This window comes from Hetaerina americana, unplaced genomic scaffold (assembly GCF_022747635.1).
Source record: "Hetaerina americana unplaced genomic scaffold, ioHetAmer1.1.p SCAF_1, whole genome shotgun sequence".
Classification (NCBI taxonomy): Eukaryota; Metazoa; Arthropoda; class Insecta; order Odonata; family Calopterygidae; genus Hetaerina; species Hetaerina americana.
Window position 1 is genome coordinate 60864551 of NW_027286069.1, and position 25521 is coordinate 60890071.

At 37.2% G+C, this 25521-nt stretch overlaps 1 protein-coding gene across 1 annotated transcript in view; it reads right to left on the reverse strand.

Moving 5' to 3' along the window:
* The window catches only part of LOC139692321 (peptidyl-alpha-hydroxyglycine alpha-amidating lyase 2-like), a 36606-nt gene extending 11901 nt beyond the window's left edge, over nucleotides 1-24705 (reverse strand). Inside the window, exons 1-5 of the mRNA XM_071590440.1 lie at nucleotides 24517-24705; nucleotides 15972-16114; nucleotides 4758-4956; nucleotides 2989-3211; nucleotides 194-484 (exon numbers count right to left, since the gene is read on the reverse strand). Coding sequence (XP_071446541.1) covers nucleotides 194-484; nucleotides 2989-3211; nucleotides 4758-4956; nucleotides 15972-16114; nucleotides 24517-24648 — 988 coding nt within the window. The 5' untranslated portion in view covers nucleotides 24649-24705. The remainder of the gene's footprint in view (nucleotides 1-193; nucleotides 485-2988; nucleotides 3212-4757; nucleotides 4957-15971; nucleotides 16115-24516) is intronic.
* Between the last annotated feature and the right edge of the window lie 816 nt (nucleotides 24706-25521).

Below are 25521 nucleotides of genomic sequence, written 5' to 3' on the forward strand. Positions count from 1 at the left end.
TCCGATGAATGAGAAAAACAATTTCTGGAAATTCAGAAAATGAAAAAGGGACGAAACCATCTGGCATTTTTTGAAACACGACAGCAGTTGTGGAAGGATAATTGAACGGAAAAAACCCTCAAACCCCAAAACTCAGTCGGGAGATTCCAAATGAGGCATATGAAAACATGTTGTTAGTGGCGGATTCAGTTACCAGCGGGACAGAGCGCAAAGATTCTTCCTCCTCCGGGTGCCATGATTTCGATGACCGGGTGAAGCGGGTCGTCGAACCGCTGTCTCCTTGCGGCGTTGTTGGTGCGGGAGCGGAAGTGCGGCAGTTTCCACTCGATGGGGATGTGATGACGATGGAAGGAGAGCATATCCGCCCGCCGGAGCTCCACAGGAGCGCAGGCGACCCTGCGGTTGTCTCGGTCGGCCACGCACAGCAGCTCGGGACCAGGTAAGAGTGCTAGGCTGTGCACTACATTGAAGCCGGGCCATATCCCTGAAGGGAAATGAGATACATTAGGGACGGACACTCTTGTTTTATACCTCCATGGTCGGCCTTTCAGTTTTCCGGACGGTCGAATCCTTTGGTTTATCACTCTTTCCTCCCTCTCCGGGCATTAACCACATTGTCTCTCACACAACGGTAATACAGGGTCGGCTGCAGGGGGATTTCGAAACCCCTGTCTTCGTATACGTGTGTCAAAGTCACCTGCCGATGATAGCACCACCGGTGATTACAAAAGGAGCTTATCCAGCAAGCTCTGGTGCCCGGATTTTCCCCATTGCGCTTTCATGCGTATAAGCACATCAATGAACCTGCCAAGCTCCATAAGCTGCGTGTTGCGAAAATTGCCTGGAATCCGTAGACATGTATGACGTCAGTGCACGTGATAAACATGTTTTTTAGCTGCCAAATTCTCGACGCCTCTCTTTTGCGTCGGGATTTTAATATTCTTTTCCCTAATTCACTTTCAGGAAATGTTTGAAAAGGTCAAGAGAGCCGGGGGAAGGGTGGGTAAAACTGGGAGATGCCTAGGTGTAGAGGTGAATCTGTTTTGCGAAAATGGTTTCTACTTGTATGTGTACGCTCGCCGATTTTATTTTGCATTGGTAATCAATTTGAGATTATCATTCACTTGGTTGTTCATGCAATAAAAAGTCTAGCAATTCGTGTTCGAAATAAAAAGTCATTTGATTTCCATAAGTGAAGTACAAACTCCAAGTCAAGTCAACTTAGTTATGAAGATATTTTATACTTTGTATTTGTTTTATTTCATTGACAATTTTGGCCTAATTTTATTCATTCATAGTATTTAGCAAGTCGAGAATTCACAAAAAATGAACTAAATTTCCTACTCTACATATCTTCCGTGCCTGAAGTGCGATTGTTTTTAATCAAAGGATATTAATTTCATAAAAGAGCAGGTGCTTGCTCTATCTTTTTCCCTTTATATATATATATATATATATATATATATATATATATATATATATATATATATAGAGAGAGAGAGAGAGAGAGAGAGAGAGCATGGTTTCTTTTAAATTATCAAAACAAAATGGTACCACAAGAACGATACGTACTTTTGCATTTAGAATTCCAAATATTCGCGAAATACAACCATTCAGGTTAGGTATAAGTATTTTTTCTAAACAGCATCAGGTCTTTGACGTTGTGATCCAAGCTTTAGTACCTTTAAAAAATCGCCGTCTAATGGAGTCTCCTCTTTACTGAGAAGTTCAACTGGACTATCTGCATGTAAATTATGTTAAAATTACCTTAATAGTCATAATTTCCCCAATTCCTTTTTTAGCATTGGTTATTTATTATTTTACGAGGTGAGTTCAAGTTCTGGGGGCTCTTAATATTTTTCTGATTAACTAATTCCACTCGAAATTTGAAACTTTCATTACTTCTCAAAAAAATCTCAATGTAAACGTACTCAATCTTCACAGCGTCTACCCTATGATTCAATGGCCGCTGAGAACGCTTCTGTGGAGAAAAATCGGCATGTGCATAGTGGAGATTTCTTGGGTCGTTGTCACACGATTTTCATCCTTTTTGAGCTGTCACATCCACGGACAAATATCTTTCCCATGCATAACACCGTCACTGCTTGCCTCCTTCAATTGACGATGACTTCCGATGGGTGTTAAGCCACGTAAGGGAAGAAAAGGGATAACCACGCTCTTTTTGTGTGCTGAGCGATGCCATTTTATGTGTTGGAAACGCTTCTCATAGTATCAGATGCTATAAGAAATTTATACACTGTATGGGGTATCCATCTTTATCTTTTTTTCATAATAAGTGCCTCGGCATTTTAAGCTCAACCACATATTTTTATTTGCTCTTGGGGTGTCCAATCATTGAGGTTTTCTGGGCCTCTTTGGCAGAAAAATAATGTTCTTAGGAATCGCTTAAAATACCAATATTAACCAGAAAAAGGATGGTTGATTGCTTTCTTGGCATGCGCTCTTGGAGTAAAATCGTAAGTTGTGCATATATTTTTAATATATAGGTTGAGTTTGATCATGGTACGTGTTTGCGATGACGATTAAAGAAAAAATACCAATCAAAATAATAAAAACTCATTAACAATATTTTACCATAATACTAGCACGATATTTCACACTATTTTTGAGAGAAACCTATCGCATTGAAATCTAGTACGATGTAAGTATTTACAATTCTTAGTGAGCTTTGTAAAGTGTTCGTTAGATATCTTAATTTTAATTATACTCTGGGTATGTTTCATTCTTGATGGTTGTTGCTGGCAAATTTGGAAACTTATTTAGTTATGTTATTTTGAACTTGCTTGTTGGGCCGCATTAAGGGCCGTCCTGGGCCATGGTTAGATGCCCGCTATCCTGATATTTTATGTCCCGAGAAAAATTGAGTGAAATTAGCACTTGAAAGCGCCTCGTAAATCTTTAATTCGATTCGACGACGCGATTCGATTAAACAATGCCAGTTGAAACAGGTCATAGTTCAATTCTTACCTTCATCCCTCGCCTTGATTTCACGCATGAAGCGACCGCTCGGTGTGAAGTGGGCCACTCTTGAGTTGCAGTAACCGTCTCCGACGAAGATGTCCCCGCCCGTGCTATATGTCCCCGGTGCGACCGCCACACTGGTCGGCTGGCAGAAGTGACTGCTGTCCCTCCCCGGCTCAAAGCGGCGACCCAATGTCAAGGTTGGAACTGATGCACCTTCAGATGGGAACTGGAAAAAACAGAATTGTGTTTTCGGAACTACAAAACATTTGAGGATATGTTAACTAAGTTCCAAGTTGAATTTTTCCTCATCATTATGGACAGTTATAATCCATCCTGGCTATGATAACGACCATTGCACCAGTTCAAGTACTTAGTTCTACATACAGGCGCCGTAGACGCCGATTAATGCTACGGCCGACATCTACAAAGGCGTGCGACGTGGGCTGAAGAGGCTCTATTGGAGTAAATTGGTTTGAAAAGGAGAGTTAAAATCGTTTCGAGAAAAGGTGGGTAAAGTGATGGTATTATTCATGAGATCTAGGATGAGGTTTTGGAAATAAAACTAAATTTTATTATTTCTAATTGGACATGTTAGAAGTTTAAAACCTTGTCCAGAATTTCTAAGACACTATAATGCACATTTATCTTCGGATCTTCTGTCTATTTCTTTTATTTTTCGCTCGTAGTCAGTCCTTCACGTGAATGAATTTGGTGGCTCTCTCACATGGGCAAGGGGTGTGCCCTCTGTCAAATCTGTGACTCCAACCATCCTGGCTTCAATTTTATCCGGCAGAATGGTCAATGTGTGTGGATCATGTGCCTCTATTTCCATTTGTTCATCTTATAGTGAATTAAACGCTGAAGGAGATTCAATTATTCAGAGTATACAGTGTGTCAGATGGCTGCATGAAGCCTGTGACTTGGTTCGTACTGAGAGGAAAGCAGAGCGATGAGCAGAAAAGGGATATAATTTTATACGCTACCATATAATTAGAAAAAGTTAAGTGGTAATATCACCCAGTCGCCAATCCCTTGGTCTTACATTTTTTATGACCAGTACTTACAGGGTGAAGGAAGTAATTTCAGCAATTTATTTTTCTAGTTTACAAAGCGTAACATACTGTATTATGTAATGAGAAAAGTACATATTTTCAGTAATTCAAGGGTAAAATTACGATTCTTTGGTTATAAAGTTACCATAACTATCAATTTTAGATTTACTGCGTTGTTCATAATAATATTAAGTTTCTCGCTCTCATTATATTATTTCATTTTTTGAACTAGAAAATAATGAACAAATTTCTGTTTGTATCGAAAGGGATGGCCGTTCTTGATTTCACTAATAATATTTATGCGTAGAGATTACGCAATCACAAAACTGTGTCATTTTAGTTACTCATGTACTAGACAAGACAGCAAATCTTATTTTCTCGGCAAAATAGGTTCAAGCAAAATAATTTCGCTGTAATATTCCTCCCAAGAAAAAAATCGTTTCATTGACATTGACTATTTGAATAAAACTATCGTAATCGGAAAATTCCGGTTCTAAGTTTTTTTAAGTTCCAGTTTTTTTAAATATTTTAATAGAAGAATATATTTATTATTCAATTTTACAAATGAATTCTTCTTTTGGGGAAAACTGACGGCGTAATGTTGGCCATTAAAGCGGATTTTATGAGTTAATGATGATGAGTACGTATGATGAATACAACCTTGTACTTTGAATGTTGCAGGTACCCGATTTCAATACACCTCATATATGGTCCACTCACCCTGAACACCTGGTGCATGGCCACGTCGGTAACCCACACCTGCCCCTCCGAATCCACGGTCAGCCCGTGAGGCACGTAGAAGTGATTGGAGCCCCATGAGTGAACAACCTTGCCAGTCTCAGGATCTAAGGTGAGAACGGTGTCGTCTTGAATTGGTCCGTCGTCGACGTGCAGGTACTCGTTGTGGCCATTGAAAGAGCTGACAATAAACATAAAAATGTCTTCAGGTATTTGGTTTCAATAAACATTGTAACATAATTGTTATAAGACTAATTTTACCATTGGCATGCATTAAATATTGTATTAATTTCAGTTTGCGCAACTTTCCTATGCTTTAGTATCATCTTTCTCCAGAGATCAATTAAGGATTATGTATAATATGCATGAATTATCACATTCGTTTTACGGCGTTGTACTCTAATATATTTTGTATTTTGTGGCTTACTGACATTTTATTGCACTGTTGAAATACCACATAAAAATTCCAGCAATGCAAGCTATAGGATAATTTTGAAGGTTTGCCGGATCTTATTTTATATTTAATGTAGCGAATTTGTTCTCCAAGTAGGATTTCTGTCAGTGTGAGCAGAGCTAATGAGGTGAGCATGTTTGATCATCCATTTCGACTTAATGATAAAAGAAAACAAACCCTCAGATATTTCAAATTAACGTCATATTTGTGCGTATTATGTCCCAAAGAACTTATATTAAAATTCTGGTGTTAAAGGTCACAGTAATTTTCTAACTGATGGGAATAATAGAAACTTTCCCATAACGGATATGATTTAGACTTCTAGGTCTTTCTCTTTGTAATCGAAAAAATATGGCTATCAAAAACTGTTTATTATGCGAAAGAATTTTTCCGATAGCGCGCTTGTGAACAATTTCTTGAATGCACTGTCGTACCAACATACAGGTAGGCGTTTTTCTCATGGATATATAGTTAGAATAGTTTGAAAAATCAGTCATTAGTACACTGAAACATCCGAAAGAGATGCCTTGATTTCCTTCATAATAATAGACTTGATATTAAGTAACTTGCCAATAATGTTAAATTGGAATGCAAATTAAATACTAACTTAAGAGTATTGGAAAGTATATCAGTAATAGTGTGCATATTGTTCTGCTGCTGACAGTTCGTAATAATCAAATTTCTTATTGCTCGAAATAACGTGAGAACACATATATAGTATACTAGAAGGCGTATGGAAAATTTCATTTCTGGTGCTCATAGGAATGTATAATACATTCATTAAGGGTCCTAGGCATCCGATATGGCCATTATGCTACACTTTTCATTCATGCATAAGAAAGTTGTTGACCAAGTACCTGCAGGTGAGAGGGTGGCCTGGTTTGTTTTACGCGATTGAAATTCACTAACACTATTGAAGGGTGAGGAAGAGTTAAAGAGAGAGATTTTTATTCCCTTCCACGTCTTCAAACTTTATTTATTTGCGTTCTAGTATTTTAAGGGACATATCAAAATACTCACTCATTGGGCTATGGTGAATTTTTTACGAACTCCGCTGTACTAACATCCTATCTTCTGTTTGTGAAACGAGAAAATACAATGCATTTAGCAATCACCATTATTTCATGTATTAACTTACTTGTGCATTTTAATTTTTATACGTTTTTGCAATGGATTATTTGAGGTTTCGAATTATTATTTCTCCTGTTCTTTACGGCACTGTTACGACACGGTAGATTCAAAGCGATCGTCAAGTCGAAGATACTATTTTCCCTTTTTTTTTTGAAACATCACATTTTATCAGAATATCCTGACATTTTTCACGCCAACGGACAATGAGGATCGACGCGGGCGAATTTTTCACAGCAAAGTGAGCTATTGTGTCCTTAACGGTGCACATAAGATCACCGACATTGTTTCCTTTGAACTGAACACACTTGACCCAGACCGTATTATGAGAAAAAAATTAAGCTAGTACCGGCCGCGTTGAACTCTGTTTAAATTAAATGCCATTCGTGAACTTCCAAATATTAACTTTGGGTTCTCCGGAAGCCCAGGGAGGTGAATGGCACACCTACATCATTAACTCTTATGGTAAAGTCATGCCCAACTGTGCGATGATGGAAACGTGTTGAGTGTTATCGAGCAATGAACAATCAAACGTGTATCGCAGTTTGGAGGCAGAGGACTCCTATGTAACGCGCTGAATCCCTTGAATTTTGAATAATTTAACCCAGTGTTTCCCAAACCTTTTCGAGCCACCGCCCCCTCGGATCCATAAACCTATACTCAACGCCCCTCAATCGATAGCTTTAAAATAATAATCAAAATCATAGAACAAAATAACCAAATGAGGAACATTGCAATTATTAAATTAAAAACAATGGCTAATAAAATGGTTTTTTAGAATCCAATAGATGTATAGTTTTCATATCACATTTATGCAAAAGAATTAATACACAATAAAAGTAACTAAGGGGAGAATATACTTTTAACATAAAAAATCTATCAAAACAAATAATTTTAAGAAAGCTTTTTGTAGAAGTTTACATGCCATTTTTGTACTTAAATTAAGCAATGTTATGGCATGAATATTTTCAATTTATAAAAATAGAGTACCCAATCATGTTTTGTTAAAATTATTTAAACAGTTACGTGACTATTGATTATAGTTTTTCATGGTCTAGAAGTCATTTAAGGAGATACTATTGCTTAACTTAAGAGCATATTCCCAGCAAATAAAATTTTAATGGAATTGATGGGGTTGATAACCTGATACCAGATTTCCAAAGTCCGGTTTAATGTCACTTAGCAGGAGTCTTAAATTACTACGTTCACAAACTTGAAGTCTGCTTGGAAATAAGCTGTATGACAGCACTAAAACCACGTTCCACCAAATATAAAGTCGGAAATGCAAGGAGTTTTTTAACCACCATACATAATGCAGGATAACGATCGGAAACCTCCTGTAATCAAAACTCTTGATAATTTTTCATAAACTTTGTTTCCAATGCAACGACATTTTGTAGTCCAATTTATTCTTCCTCTATTGCTCCAACTTCCTCAATATATGCCTACCAACGAATTTATCACCCAGTCTGGAATTTCCAACTAAAGAAGATCCTCAAATCGCTGCATCATATTTTTATGCGAGGTGGCTAAATAGTCACAAAAAACTCTCAAATCATCATCACCTATACCAGCTTGCTCTTCTAGCTTATGCAGGGAAGGAAATAGATTAAGCTCGCGGTGCCCCCTGTGTTGCGCTTAAATAAAAGCAATTTGGAAATAAACACAGTACCCATAGATTTTGCCTTTAGATTAGTATCTTTTCTCTGCAATTGTAAATTTATTTCATTGAACTTTGCAAGTAGTTCAGCAAAAAATGCAACATCACTCCTAATCTCTTTAAGGTTTTCGGTGAGAAAAGCATCTTTCTCCTCAAAAAACTGCACGACAGTGCCTAAAAGATTATAGAAGCGCCTTATACAATTGCCTTTTGATAGCCAACGAACTTCCGTGTGTAGTAACAAACCTTTGAAATCTTCGTCGTTCTCATCAAAAACTCTCGAAAGAGTCGATCGCTAAGAGCATGGGCTTTGATTTTGTTGATCGGTGTAATTACAGTGTTTTTAGAACTTGTGAAGGCGATCACTCAGTACTTTAGCCACTAGATGTTGTCGGCGAATGATATAATGAATAGTAAAAACATTTGGCACATATTTTCTCAAGTATGCCATAGTGACGACCGGTCATTGACGGAGTTCCGTCTGCCGCAACAGCAAGTATGTTAGAAAGTGGATTTTTTGTCCCTGAAGAACTGCTTTACGATACAAAATATTGACTCCATCATAGTGTCCGTTTCTAATTGCTTTGCAAAAATCCACTCTTGAGGTAGATTTTCATCTTTAATAAAGCGCACGTATGCTAGAACACAGATTCCTTATCTGGCAAGGTTGACTCGTCCAACTCTAATGCAAATTCTGTTGTTCTCAGGATGCTGCACAATATATTTTCCTCATTTTCGGCCATTTCATTTGTTCATCGTTGAACTGAAGTGTTGCTTAGGTAAATAATTTTTATTGTATTTTATGGTGCCTTATGCATAGCAGTACTCAGGACTTCGCATACTGCCGGTAAGATGAGTTCTTCACCAATTGTATGTGGCTTTCCAGATTTGGCAATTAATAGTGAAATATTCTGATGCACGCAAACCATCTGTGATATGTTTTGAAGCATTAAAGAACATGCTTAAAAATGTTGGACGATTTTGCAATCTGTCTCCTAGTGCCTGGAAAAATGTTAAAGTCCTTTCTGTCTTGCCAGGATGTGCCTTCCTAAAATGGTCAATTAGTCTTGAAGGTTTCACCGCTTCATTTGAAAACACCCTTTCGCATATTAAGCACATAGTCATGTGTTTGTTTATAAGGGGCTCTATAAATCCGTACTTCAGGAATTCCATATTATACTATCTACGTTTCATCTTTGATGAGTCATTTCCTGCTATTCTGTTTCTACAACAAATGTTTGAATATTAAATTTTGTTAAAATGAAATTTATTATATATTAACTAAATAGAATATACGTATGAGTTAATGGTAAGACGTGGATTCAATCTCTAAATGGCTGTTTTTTAATAAAATTACTAATAATCATAAGAAAAATATTAAAACAAACTATATATGAGCTTGCGAGATAATTTTAAACGTACATAAGATATTAAATGAAACAATTTCAGAGTGTAAAAATCATTCGCCTGGTCAAGGCGAATGATTTTTACAATCTAAAATTGTTTCATTGAAATGCATTTTAGCGGATAACTCCGTTAAAAGGCCCTGTTGCGTCATCTCTCGCAGTTTCTTGGAATATATAAGCAAGGCTGAATATTTGTATTTGTTCTGCTTACCTGACATAAAAAAGTATTTATTTACACGTTATTTTGCTCTTTACCGGTAGTAGTTTTACTTCAGTAAACTGAAAATATTAATACAGTTCATTTATTTTATATAAATATGGTAAATTTCACATACAAAAGCAATACATATATCATACGAGTGCGGATTCGAAAATGATGCGTAGAGAGTTTGTGCGAGAGGTCTGCACATGCACCTTAGCCGTCTTTCTTAGAAAAACCAAACACTCGGCTGCAAAGTAAGCTCCTCTCGTATTAGATTTATAATACTGATCTTGTCAGTTGAGGTGAAGTACTATTTCTTTGGCTCCTATTTTGTCGTTATGAATCAAATTGGTCCATACAATTTCCTAAATTTTATTCATAAGAAAGGCAGTTGCGGCGAAATTGGCTTTGGTTCAATTTTTGGATACTTGTACGTGCCTTGGTTCAACTAAAATGTATTCCATAGCAAGGCCACCTTTTTATCTGATGATATATTAAGAATTATTGTCAATATTATCCATTGTTTGAAAAAAGCCATGCTTCAAGGAAATTCACAATGGCAGCAAAACCGTGTCTTAGATCAGTGAACCGGGAATTGATTTAATTGGTATCAAGCCGGCAAAGGGAAGGTTTAATCATGTATATACGAAGTATGAGAGAAAAGGTCCTCTTTTTGAACTACATATTACCATTTCATGAAAATATAAACAATATACTGGCCGTTTATTTTCGTCATATACTTCGCCAACATAAAATAATACCAAAAATTATATAATAGTAATATAAAAAGAATGATATCATGCGATGAATGAAAAATAACTCACCAATACAGCCTTGATAATATCGTTGAAGTCAAATTGTTTGGGAAATGATTATTAGGTAAATATATAATGTAAAAATACCGAATATAATTATCAGATGAGCTGATTCCTCTCCTGATTCACATACGTTATATTCACACTTTTATACTTAAATTAAGATATGCATATAGATTTCATAATGACAAGCGGAAGGAATTAGAAGATGAAGGAGACCATACTATAGAGAATAGCTTTTTCATTTCATCCAGAGGCGTCTTACAAGTCCTGGTCGGTAAATGTTAATTTATATCTGCATTCAAAACCAAAAGATAATGATAAGAACTCTAATGACCGCACATATTACATTACCCAAATTGGAAGCATAAAATTCTTGCAACGAGAAATTATTTGTACCTAAGAACTTTAAATATTAACCTCACAGGGTTGGTGGAAACGCCGCTTGAGAAACACATTTCCAGATAGAATTGACATCTTTGGCTTAGAGGGTGGGTTGTCCTGATGTGTACCAATTTTTAATCGTGAAGGGAGAGACGGGAGTGCGGTAGGGGAATAGTTTGGGAGATAGAAATGAAAAATATAAATTATGTATGCATATATAAAACTCCAATAAATTATTATAAATCTATATTAACAAACTCCTGGTTTAAACCCCACAATAGTCGTAGATGCAGGAAACAGCAGGGGGTTATCAGCTGATTATACTATGTTAGGGCATATATTTAGGAATAGCGTGATCAACGAACTCAAAAATTACCGTTGCACGATAGACTATTGCTAAAATAATCTCTATTCCGCAGAGTATATATAATAGGGCATATGTTGGCATAAAGGATGGAGAGCGTTCGGCTACTGACAGGGAAGATGAATGTGTACTTAAAAAAATCTGTAGAAACTCAGTGTACGTGTGGGTTCCACTAGTTGTGCGGGTACCAGCAGAGAGAGCATGGAGTAGTCGTCGGGTAGCGAGAGTAAAAGAAAACCTAACCATAGCAGAAAGCCAGACCGAAGAGGGCAGCACTCGGTCTCGGTCCGAGGTCCTTGATCCGTATCCAGCGATAGAGTTGCAATCCGTGCACTGTGTATCCAATGCTTATTTGGGAATTTCGTTCGCAAACTAGTATCGTTCTTATAAATGCGAACGCAGGGGCGTTTTTCCTTTTTACTGCAAATTTCCAATTTCCGTTTGTTCTTTCAGCTACTTCTTTTGCGCTGCCTGGTTTACCCGATCCATGATTCCTTGTTTCGTCCGTTGAAAATCATGCTCAGAAACATGTTCCATGACTTGGCTAGCTTGAAATGTTTATAATGAAATATACAGGTGAATGTAATGGTTCCGAGCGAAAATAATTCCAATATCACATTAAAAAAAGGTTAGAACGTAATCCTTCATTTGGTTGATAATGTTCGGATTAATTACCCTACCATTCTCATTTCCAAGTAACAAAATGATTCTCACGGTTTACCAATTGGTCGGACCCGCGGTAGAATGTGAAACGACGGCACGTTTCCATGTTGATTCGATCACCAATCAGCCCTCGATCGCCCATGGTCCGATCTGGGCGGAGTCAGAGTTTAGAGTGAGAGTTTTCATGTAATTTACATATCTCTTGCGAAGGTTTTGGGTGATGACTTTTGGAAAACTCAATCTAATATCCAATCGGTGCTAATTTTTGCCTAACAAAACTTAGCGGGGAAATAGAGGAATTTGTTAAAGTCACCCTCTCGTTTTGCGACCATTTCTACCCTCACCTATAAAAACCAACCACCGGGTGGATATGGATTTACAACAATAATCCTCATGAGTACTATATCAGTCAGACACAATTCAGCGTCTAAAGGAGAAACGTTATTCCACATTTGAGTATTGTTACGATTATGTATTTTATATTGATTGATGCATAGACTTAATAATTTACTTCCCATGATTTTCCACTGATATTTCTATAATATTTTACCATTTGAGTCAATAGTATCTTTTTCTCTAATGATATTTGTTTGATTGTTCATGTGCACGTCAAGGTGCAATATATTTGTGAGCGTATAAATTACAATTCCCAAGATTCAAAGGCCTTTTGTCTCTGAAAGCCTTGGAGAAACATTAGCGACCGTATTCACATTTTGTAAGTCCGTTAATGATGCTTGATAGTTTCGGAAATGTTTGTATCCGACTAAACGAATCGTAGCTGACGCGCCCAGAATACGTGTCTTTTCCTTGCCGAATAGTGTGGCTCCGACGTTTACGAAAGAGTGGAAAAGAAGATATAAAATCCCAAAATTGTAGATCTTCTCATCATTTTAATGATAAAGTGAACTTCAGCCTTCTTACATTTCAGAGGCAGAATAATTATACTGCCCGAAAGGTGTGCTAAGTTGACTGCCTCTCGTGCTTAGCCATGCAGGACTGTGTTCCGTTTGTTTACAGCCAAAGGAAATGGGCCATTATGCTCAATCTGATCCATTGTTCGCCAGTGTTATGGGGATAAAAATGTTTTGAACTCGTTGGTTGAAATGTCAAAATTCCCCCCCCCCCACCAAGCTCTCAGGAATTTTTTCCGCCTAAGATCCTAAGGTCTCTCAAAATGTGGGCATTAAAATCAGTGAATTCATGGGAAAGATTCAATTCATTTCAAGGATTCATTCGATCGTGCTCAAAGATTTGGCTTGAACGTTTTTCATTTACGGTTTTCCTTCTTTCTTTGTAGTGTTCAACAAAATATTTCAAATGTATACATCTTTTAGAAAAATGCAGTGAAAATTTCGTAGGCTAAGAAAACCTGAATCAAAATTGTAGTAAAATGAGTAATAATATTCCTATTTCATAATTAAATTTCGCAATTTTTTACAATCTTACCTAAAGCTGGAGGGTCATTTGCTTAGTTTTTGCTGCAGGGTGGAGTGGCCTTGAAATCTTTTCTAATAAATCTAAATTCGAGAGGTGTGTCATTGAAGCCAATTTTATATCAAGTATGGCACCTTTTTAAATGAAAGTCTGGTTTTGGTATGGCCTGCTAATTATTTATACTTCAGTGTTGAAACTTTATTTGTCTATTATGTGCAGAATTTCTGTAAAACCGTTCAATAATATAAAACACAAAATATAAATAATATAAATTCGACGTTATAATATTTGTGTTAAATTTGGCAAACTAGTTTTGGTTCCCAACAGTTTCAATTGATTACTAGTTAATTATACTATTTTCATTTGTAAGACCGCCTTTTAAAATGAATGACATGAAGGCATAATGAATGGTGTCGTTGGTCAGGTAGTCCTAAAGGAACTGGGTAGATCTTGTTTCATTTCTAGCCAATTTAGACTATAAATTTCAATTTTGCCTTTCATAATGTTATTGTTTCATCAAGACTAAACAACTGAACAAATTTCTATTATTGTTGCTAAAGACATACTTTTCTAATTTTATTATGAGTATATAAGAATTAATGAGGTAAAACAGTAATATTATGTTTATCCCATCGCTGGTAATGATTGGATAGTACATCGCAACAAAATCATTTGCCATCGTTTAAAAATTTTGTTTGTAACTGAAATGTTCGAGTGTCCAGTTCATTTGAATAGATATTAGATTATGTTTAGAGATGGAAGGATAGCGGGGATTACTGGATTGGTCAGTATAGAATAATAAACAGCGGCGGGGACGAGAGCCAACGAGGGGTTGCCATAGTATTGAATGAAGAGGTAGGAAGAAGCGTAGTCAACATAGAGCAGGTAACGGATAGAATACTACTAGTAGAGATAAAAGCAGAACCGACGAACTTGGTTATTATTCAGGCATACAAGCCACCGAGCAACCATATGGAAGAAGAGGTCGATAGGATATACGATCAGTTAGAGGACATGACCGCGTGTGTTCCTGCAGGGAAATATTTGATAGTGATGGGGGATTGGAATGCGACAGTAGGCGAAGGAAGAGGTGGTGATGAGGTGGGGGACTACGGTTAAGGCACGAGGAATGACCGTGGGGAGAAAGTTGAGTTCTGCAGGAGACAGGGCTTAGTCATCACCAACACTTGGTTTAGACACCGCAAAAGGCGTACCTATGCATGGAAAATAGCCGCGGCTCAAAGAAGTATTATCAGATTATATTATGGTTTGGTACAGATTTAGGAACAAGGTCATCAATTCGCACAGCTTCCCGGAAGCGGACGCGGACTCTGACCACAATTTATTTGTTATGAAATGCAGCGTCCGTTTCAAAACGATAAGGCAGGGGCGGCGGGTTAAAAAAATGGAATGTAGAAGCATTAAATGGATTGAAAAGGAAGGAGTACCAACAGGAGGGAGAGGAAATCGTGGAGGATGTTAAAGAGCTAAGTACTATCGAAGAAAAATGTGAAAGCATTAAGAAAGGGTTATCGAAAGCCACAAAAGACACTATTGGAACCATTAACGCGAAAAGTACTAGGAAACCATGGATCACGGACGAGGTTATTACAAAGATGGATGTGAGGAGAAAATGGAAGAATGTGAACACTGAGTTAGGCAAAATGAAGTACAAAGAGTTAAACAACAATTTGAGGCGAGCAGCAAATAAAGCAGATGAAGCATGGTGGAAGACGCAGTGTGAGGATATGGAAAGTTTGCAGAGGAAGTTTGAAACTGGTCCGCTGTACAGCAAAGTTAAATCTTTATCGGGAAGTAAGACAGGAAGATCTATGCTAACAGTTAGAGATAAGGCGGATAAGATAATAGTTGATACCGGAAAGATCCAAGAGAGATGGAAGGAATATATAGAAGAACTGTATAGTAAAGAACCAACAAAGTTAGACATAGAAAAGGAACATGACGTAGAGGAAGATAGGTAAGGTTCAGGCATACTCGACGATGAAATAGAAAGGACGTTAAGGGAGATCAAATAAGGCCATGGGGTATGACAACATTCCTGCGGGACTTCTCAAAGCTTTAGCAAAATGTAGGAGGAATACACTTTGATTTGAAGCGCAGTTTTGTATGGCCCGGGGAAATGGCCATTGAAATAGTATGATAGGCGTAGGTTGGAGGCATTTGAAATATGGGTGTGGAGAAGGATGGATTAGGTGAAGTGGACAGAAAGGAAAACAAATGAGGAGGTGCTGGGTATGGTTGTGGAGGTGAGGGAATTTCTGGGAGAAATCATAAGGAGATAGGAAAAATGGATGCATAGCATATTGTATGGCAATAGTATGTTGAAGACTGTGATAGTGGTGATAATGCTAGGAAAACGAGGAAGGGGCAGGAATAGGATAAGGATGTTGGACGGAATGATAGGAGGAAGGAAGTATATTAAGAGGAACTTTCATTGAGAGGGGAATGTAGGGATGTTTTTTTTTAGGAGAGATAATAATTGTATTTGGTTCTGTGCCCATGCAAAACCGACCTTTACCGGTAGATTACGTACAATACAATTTAAAATCTCCCCCATACTTTTATGAGGATTTCAGTTGTGATCACGGTATGAGGGGTTTATAAGCTGTGATCACTTAAAGAGCATTTCTCAGGCTATTGTTAAACTGTGTTTCTTAGTACTTACCCCTGATCCCAAATGACCGGTCCACGATGAAAGATAACCGGACGATTTTTAAGGTCCACCGATATTCCCGCCACTTGTCCAACGGTGGAGGGTAGCGCCACAGACGGCCAACCTGTGACTTCTATCGGGATTGGTACGGACCCCTAGCGGGAGAGAAAAGAACTCTTTGAGTGAGGCGGCATGATGAGAAACAAAGACGCGCCTGTTTTTATCGTTCAAAAAGACTGTTTTTCAGTAGAGTGCAAATTTGTATCATGTACTTTGACCTGTAATAGATGTTAATTTCAGCCCAACATATGTCCAATGTAAGCATATTTCGCTTTCATTTATTCGCCAAAGCAGTTTTGAGCATATGTTATTGCATGCATTTAAATGTATTATTTCTTAACTCATTATCAACTTGTAAATGAGTAGTAAAAAGAATGATTGGCCATATTATTAAGTTGGAAAATTAAGCTTAAAATATATTATGATCAAGGGATATAATTTCCTCATAATGAATTGTGTATTTTGTTTAAATTACTGTTTCTTTATTGACTGATCCCATTTAGTTAGCATCTCAACAAAAACTAGACACTCCAGAAAATTGAGATCCCCATTGATTTTTTAGCCTTATTATTCCCTTAATGCCTCAGTTTATAGTGCATCGTTAAACTTCTTGTGTAACTGCACGGATTAAAATTACTTATCTAATTGTTTGTTATTCTTTAATGCCTCTCGGTCATTTAATTCAAATTATTTTCGAATTTGAATATATTCCAGGACATAATGCCTTAAGTGTTAAATTAAATAGACGAAAATTGTGATCACAACTTCCGTTTAATATCGTTTACAGAAACGATCGTTGATCGTTGAGACCATTTCTATTAGCACAGAATTTGAGTAACCATAGAGAATGTTTAAAACTTAGTAAGAAATAGTGCCAGTAATTTAACATCAATTTTACATAATATATTAATTATATGTACCGTTTTTAAAAATATCTAGAATTATGTTTTGAATTATACTTATAGTATGCTAATTTCCTCGTAATTTTCTACTTTTTTATGCGTTTCATCATAACTATATATGCCTAAACCATACCAGAATTCATTGTGTCCAACAATGTCGGGGACGTTTTTAACATTTCATCTCACTTACTCCTATATATTCATTCAAACTGGATATTTACTTTTTCTTACGCTAATAATTCCAAGTTTAAGAAGTTTTCTACGACCCTGCTGGGTAAGAAAGTGGACCAAGAATGAAGGGGATAATTACAGGGTCGCACCCAAAAGTGATAGGACTGATTTTCTCATTATGGTTTCTCATTATATCTTAATGACCACGTATTACTTCATTTGTAAACTAATGATAAAATATTTCCAAAGAATCAGGGCACCTGGTTGCATAAACCCCCCCTAGATTTCAGCGTAAAGTACGTTTCCTCGATAGCTCAAGTAGTTAGTCCCGGTGCTCAAGTCCTGGTCAATGAAATATTTTGGCACTTGTGATCTGCTCGTATATATATATATATATATATATACATATAATATATATATTATATATATATACATGTATGTATATATGTGTGTATATATATATATATATGTATATATATATATATATATATATATATATATATATATATATATATATATGTATGTATATATATATATAACGATTGTACGGAAAAACTCACACGAGCGGCACAATAATGGGCTGATACAATATAACACAAATAGAATAGAATAGCAACATTTAAAAGGACACTCACACGGTAATTTGTTCGAGCTTTCGGCCCTCTCAGAGGCCTTCTTCAAGAGAGACTCTTCTTCAAGAGTCTCTCTCGAAGAAGGCCTCTGAGAGGGCCGAAAGCTCGAACAAATTACCGTGTGAGTGTCCTTTTAAATGTTGCTATTCTATTCTATTTGTGTTATATTGTGTCAGCCCATTATATATATATATATATATATATATATATATATATATATATATATATATATATATATATATAGATATATATATTTTTTTTTTAAGGTAATCTACCGGTTAAGGTAGGTTTTTGGATGGACACAACTACCAAACAAATATTTTATTACTCCTAACAAAACACAAAATCCATCATCCTACTCTATATCAGGTCCCTCTTCATCTCTGAGTACTTTCTTCCTCCCTTCATCCCGTCCAACATCCCTATCCTGTTCCTTCCCTTTCCTCTTTTGCCCAACATTCTACCCTCTATCACAGTCTTCAACATCCCACTGCCGGTCAACACCCCCTTCATCCACTTTTCCTGCCTCCATAGGATTGCTCCCAACAAACCCCTCTCTTCGCCCACCATACCAAGTACTTCCTCATTTGTTTTCTTCTCTGTCCATTTCACCTTCTCCATTCTTCTCCACACCCACATTTCAAAAGCCTCCAATCTACGTCTATCCTCCTGCTTCAATGACCACGTTTCCGCACCGTGCATAGCTACGCTCCATATCAAAGTTTTTACGAGTCTTTTCTTAACATCCTTACTCTTAAGTCCCTGTCATCAACTCCCTCCTCCTTGTGAAAGCCTCTTTGCCTAGCGCAATTCTTCTCCTTACGTCCCTACTACTTTGACGGTGTTGTTCCAAAACACTACCGAGATACGTAAACTGTTCTACCTGCTCTAGTTTTTGCCCTCCTATTTTAATGTTAAGCTTGGCCTTTTTCTTTCTAGAAAATCGCATAACCTTTGTTTTATTAATATTGATTCTCATCCCATACCTGTCGCACTGAATTTCCAATTCACTCAGCAATGCTTGCAGCCCCTTAGCTGACTGACAAACTAAAGCTTGGTCATCAGCAAACCTAACTGATTTTACGAATTCCCCGCCCACTTTCATTCCTACCTCGAGTTCTTCATTTAAAAATATTATAGAATTTTGCCGGAAAGTCGAAACATTTCTGCTAGTTATGCAATCCTTGCTAAAAATAATCTACAAGCGTAGCATGGCCAAAATATAAATAAATACACCTTAGGCAAGTAGGCAGGGATTGCGAGAATGAGAATGAATACTTGCAATAATTTCATTAATGGAGGGGGAATTTAAAGAGGCTGATGTGCATGATATCCGCCAAATGTAACCAAAATCCTGGTTTCATGTGGCAAGGACGATTCATTAACAAAACATGGGTTTGATTTCTATTTTTTAAATGTTATTTTAAAATTTTTCTGTGCTTGAGATACTTGGCAATATCCAGTCAAATGTTTGAGCGCGTTTAAATGCCAATAAGAAGGTACATGGCGCAAAGTTAAAAATAGTCTACAATTTTTTAAAAGCCTTTTTATTCTTAACATAGCTATCATTAAGTGTTATAGATTATTATACTTGTAATAGAACAAGCAAATATCAATGAAATCTGTTTCTTATCGCCGATGCTAAATGCATACAATATTTTCGTGCGTTGATTTACTTGTAGTTTTGGAAAAGTAACTAAGCCAAAATTATGGAAATATTATTTAGTGTTAAAATAATAAAAGATATTATAATTCTAAAGTTTGGGGCTATTGACTTTCAACCTCTTTGTACTAAATTGAAAATTATAACAAAAATCCTCCGGCTAGTGTATTAGCGCGAGAAGATGAATATTATTTTTTTAACTGCGACGAATTTAACGGTTAATAATGGAGTTAATAGTGTTGTGTGAAAATATTCTCTAAGCTATATTCATTAGAGTATTTTTTCTTGGGTGTTAGTGGTCTAATGATTGCTCAATGTTTGCACTATGGTTTTTCCTTTCAAAACTACTTTAACATTAAAATCGCCATTACAGGTCGCAACATAAGCAGTATTTACGGAGGCAATAAAAGAGCATTAATTTCATGCTAGTTAATGTCTTCTTTGAAGTCCATTTTTGCGAACTTGCTCCTTGTTGGGAATATTCATCGGTATTTGCTCCTCAGTCTCTGATGACATCCAGATTGCATATTGACAATCGTAAATATTACGCAGTGTCTGTTTAAGTTTATTGATTTAGCTGTCTGGGTCACCAATGGTGATCATGAACTTTGCTGACGTCGTACTATGTGAATGCGTATACTTTTTTGAATGCTTCTTTTAATTTTACGATTATTTATGAATCTGTATTTATGGGGCATTAATAATGCGCCTTATCCTTGTGGTCACGCTAACCTAGTCGGTTATCTTCAATTCCTAACCTTTATTATTTATTTTTCTCTAAATATTTTTAGAAAACATGGGATTTTCCCTTGTATTTGCTTGGATATTTTTAGACGAAATTCATCCTCGAAGACGCTTTTTCATTTCTCAATTGTACACACTGTTAAATTGTCTGCTTACTGTCAATAACTCCTCATTTGAAAAACTTTATGAAACCAAAACTCCAAAGCCCCCTAGAATTCTCTACTTACAATTACCCATTAACATTAACATTTCAACATTTCAATGCAATCTTTTTGAGTTGCTATGCATAACTTTAAAATTTTCATTGATAGGTAAATTTTGGAATCAAAATTTAGGATTTTTGACAAATTGAGTAGTTTCAGGCGTAATGTGGTGGAACTCGAGCATTATAAAAAATGAAAGTAACAATGTTCCCTTTCTTCATTAGGATTTATAGGTTGATGCATTATTTTTCCATTGTTTGCAAATTTTATTTCTCGTTAATACCAACAAGTATTGACGGAGTACTTTAGATGTGCAGTTCCCTTCAAAGGCCGAATTTCATTTGTAGCAGTTTTCAGGTTTAAGTGAAAATTATTTCTGATTGGAACAATTCTTATAATAAAAATGCAATAGGGATAGGGAATTTCTGAGGCAGGTGAGCATGACTCCTTAATCAGGGAAATTATTCAGCAGAAATAGATTAACGAGACTATAGATTCTAGTGCTAGTGGTCCATCAAGTCACGTTACTGTTTTCCCTGATTTGGCATCAATAAATGACTCAAACAAGAGAATTTAATTAGAGATCTTAAATTCATCCACAAACGAGATATAGTGAATTTATTTTCAAAGCAGCTCATTGTCACAGCTTAAAAATTAGCTATCGGTGATTGTTGGGATTAATTAACAGATTAATTAAATATATGAGTCATGTAAAACATAATTGTTTAACTAAAAAGGAGATGACTCATATTGTTTAGAATGTACGTGGAAATTACCGCTGCTCATCCATGAAATAGACGAGAATAATATATACTTCGTACGCCGTTTTTACGTTCTTTTATCGTTAAATACTTATTAGAATATTTATGCTATAAGATTTGTGTGAGCAGTGTATTTATTCTCGAATTGTCACTCTCTCATCCCACATGTTTTTGTCTTTGAGGTTCCGGTTCCACTTGAAAACATATGTTAGATTGTATCTTTTGGTGTAGAATATTCAAATGAGCAACCTGTTTATAAAAAGACATTTGGTGATTGTAACTACCTCCAGAAAGACATAGAGTAAGCTGAAATTTTCCTTCCTTGAGAACGATTATTTTTCAATATTATTATTATTGGCGGCCACGTGTTTTAGGTAGCCTTTAGATTGAGACAGATTGAATTTTTTTAGATTTTTTAACCGCGCCTGACAAGACAAACTACATCCCACTCCACAAAAAAAACTTCTTCAATTTCGTATATATTTTAGCTCCCTCCATTCCGTCCAACGCCCTCATTTACCCCTACCTCGCCTGCCAAACGTCCTGCCCTCTGTCACAGTCTTCAACATTCCACCTGTCATAGTGTCTCTGTGGATACCTTTCCTGCCTCCTTAGGATTTCTCCCAACAATCCTCTCTAGCCCACTAAAAGATCTAGCACTTTCTCGTTTGTTTTCCTTTCTGTCCAATTCACCTTTTCTATCCTTCTCCATACCCACATTTCATAAGTCTCCAATCTGCGCCTAACATCTTGCTGCAATGACCATTTTTTCCCTCCGTAGGAAACCACTCCCCATTTAAAATTTTTGATGAGCCTTTTCATAATATTGTTACTCAACGTCGCTGTCATTGACTCCCTCCTCCTTGTGAAAACTTCTTTGTCTATCGCAATTCTTCTTCATATGTTCCTACTAATTTGACCATATTGGTCCAGAACACCTCCAAGTTGTGTAAACTGTTCCGCCTGCTTCAGTTTCTGCTCTCCTATTATCACGTTTAACTTGACTTTCCTCTACATCGAAATCCTCATAAGCTTCGTTTTGTTTAAATTTATTCTCATCTCATATCTATAGCACTGACTGTCTGAGTTGACTAGACGTTGCACTCAGCGGGGTTCCCATGGCTGACGGGCTAACTAAAGCTCGTCTGCATACCTAATTGATTTGATGCATTCTCCAACTACTTTCATTCATGTTTCCAGTTCTTCTCATGTCTTTTGAACCATTTCCTCAATATAAACGTTGGGTAGTACAGGGGATAATGGACACCCCTGCCTTACTCCTCTTTCTAATTATGTCCATCCGGACTCCATATCTGCCACTCACACCTGAGTAGTCTGAGACATGCACAGATTGCGGTTTTCTCCTACCCCTCCAATCTTCTCATATCCATCATCTCACTTCATACCTCTCCCCTTCCTGAACCCAAGCGGATATAGTCAATCCCCTTAGTTATATTTTTTAATATATTAGCGATCAAATGAATAAAAATGAATGCATTCCCATGGATTATTTTTATATATATTGCTTGATGATTTATTCTCTAATCTGTAAAAAATAGTAATTATGAACCGAGAGATTTTTTATTTTACTCGTTTGTCGTATTGATAAATGCATAATTTCATAATCGTGTGATAATTAATATGCATGGCAATATTCAAGCCGAAAAGTTGAAAATATATTTGTTGGGATCGTTAAAGGATATTTTAGTTAAAATAACTAGCTAATGATACCATTTCTAAACCAATAAACTGACTAGCATTTACTAAACATTATTCAGATTTAGTTGATTGAATTTTCATGTATTTTTTACTTTTTGTACTTTTGCTAGAAGAAAAAGATGATCAATGAGTCTTTCTGACCTTAAAATTAGAAACTGCGCAATAGTTGTTGTAAAATTTTGTTGAATTGAAAAGTTCATAATTTTCCATTTTATAGTAGCTGCTTGCATTTGGTTACCAATGACTAGTTATTCCATTCTCATAGTTAATGCATTATTTTAAATTTTTTAAAATAAAATTTAAAACAATATTGCTGAATATTTTTTAAAATTTGGAGGCATAATGAAGAATTGTGACGTGGGATGATGCCTGTTTTCTTCCTCCTATCACTGCCACCTCAAATAAATAATAATTCATTCCAATAATATGACATCATAAAAGTGTGGTTACAATGTGGCAAACCTGTCTCACCGCGAATAAAATAATCATAAAATGACATTTCATTAGTGCTTTACTTTCGGGGGATGAAGTCATAATGAAAATGTATGAGAATTACGTATCACATCGAAAGCTGTTCTCATATGGTTGTTGTATATATTGTGTAACTATGTTCTATTATTTAAGTATGTGCTGTTACGAAATCTATTTCTGAGGAAGGTAGCGTATAGTTGTAGTGCACTAGCTCTTCAATATACCTTAATTACACCTTGTAGATAGTTAGCCGCCATATGACGCAGAGAGATAAACATATTGAAACACTTCATTCGTTTCGTTCGTTTCCCATGGATCATATGCTGTAGTACTTCATTCGCTCGGCTGAAATTATCGAAATTTGCAGAGATTGCTCGTCAAATCAATCGTGAAGTCAAAGCATTATAAATAAAAGTTCTAGCTTTTATAATAAAATGCTACCGCGTATCAATTATGACATTGAAATTATGGATTTTTTACATATAATTACAGTTATTTTTCAATAACGCTTCAATTAGATTCAATAGCCAAGTTCTGAAAAAAATTTGTTGAACATGAGCTCCTAAGAGAGGGTTAAAACGTTATCTGTCGTGGATATCAGCTCTTGTCAATGGAATCCACCTGCGCACTTCATGCGGTGAGCTAACTCAACAAATTTATGATTTTTGAATTTTTCATATTCATGAGCAAAAAATAATAGATTATAAGGATACATTTCTTGAAGCAATATTCGTTTTGCGTTCCTTAGAAAATAATTACCTGTACTTGCATTTATTTATGTTAATTAATTCTATGAAATGTAAGTTGGCTCTCCATGAAATGGCAGGCTCCATATGGGATCTCAGCAGAAAGAGAGGACGTCAGTTATCATTGGTAGTAATGGTAGACTCCTAAGCCTAATTATTTCTTCAAGCAGCACATGTAATTATAATCTATGTACTGTGTACAACTGCATCTCCAAACTGCGTACAACTGACACTTCTATACGACTCGATTGAGATGGTAGTGCCCATTCATGATCGTTCAGGAATACGGATTCAATAATTTTATTGATAACCTACACAAATTGCATTCACATCGTCAAATCTTCGATCATTGCAGGAGACAGTAGTGATTAGTGCGGATGGCAGACAGCACGGGGTGACATATGGCCATCAAGCAACGGTCCTTGGGAACACTGAAGTTGACACGCATTTAAACCGATAACAAAACACTCTAGGGTGACACTTACCCTGTTGCTAGCCTGTTGCCTCAAAAGGTCTCTCACCCTGCTGTAAAACTCTTCAGTAACCCTTCCTTGGACACCCAGGATAACTACGGTCACCAAGACGGCGAGAGCCGCCGTCGCCCGCCTGACCGCCATCTTTGCTCCTCCACTGTTGTGACGCCCACTCCCCTCTCTCTTTGCCTCCTACTCCTCTTCCTCCCACGCACACCCCCGTGCCTCACCCCACCCGCCCTCCTCCGAACTCACGTGGGAGCTACTCCAACTACACCATTCATCCAGCGGAACCCTGCTTGGGTCGAGAGCCAATTCACACCACGAAGACCTTTGTTTTCACCTTCCCACATTCACCACCCCCTCAACTTATGGACCTAAGTTTAACTCAATTGTAATAAATCGTTACTCGACGTTCTTTCTATTTTAGCCGCCTCCTCTTTCGGGAGAGGGGAACGGCTACTCTTCCCCTTTCCGGAGTGACGTCGGGAGGGGAGAGGAAGCTTAGCAAACGTCCAGGGTATACCCTTTTTGGAATACCGATTGAACTGTTCATTCATTCACCACGAGAGTTTCCCTTTCCCCTCCCAGCCCCTAGGTGGTTCCCTTTCTCCCCCCCCTCCCTCCCCCTCCCCGCTGCCACCCTCTCTGGAGAGAAACCTAAAGGAAACCCTTCTCTCGCGTCTTTTTCCCGCACTCCAGGCTGAGGGCACCTCTGCCGCCTCTTTCCGGGCGGCGCCTGCGCGTTGCGTGTCGTTCTGTCGAATCCCTGGATCCATACCTGCGTGCGCGTATCCTCCCTCTACCACAGAATCCCTTTCCCACCCGCTCCCCCTCCCTCTAGCCGTTTCCCTCACTCCTCTCTCCCTCTTTCTGACGCTATCATATCGATTTTTCTTCCTGCCTACAGGCGGTTGTTGCAGGTGGGAAAGCAATTGAGTGGGTCGGTATGAGAAGAGGGGCGGGAGGGAAGGAAGTGGGAATCGGGTTGGTCGAGGAGGGGATGGTCGCTTTTTT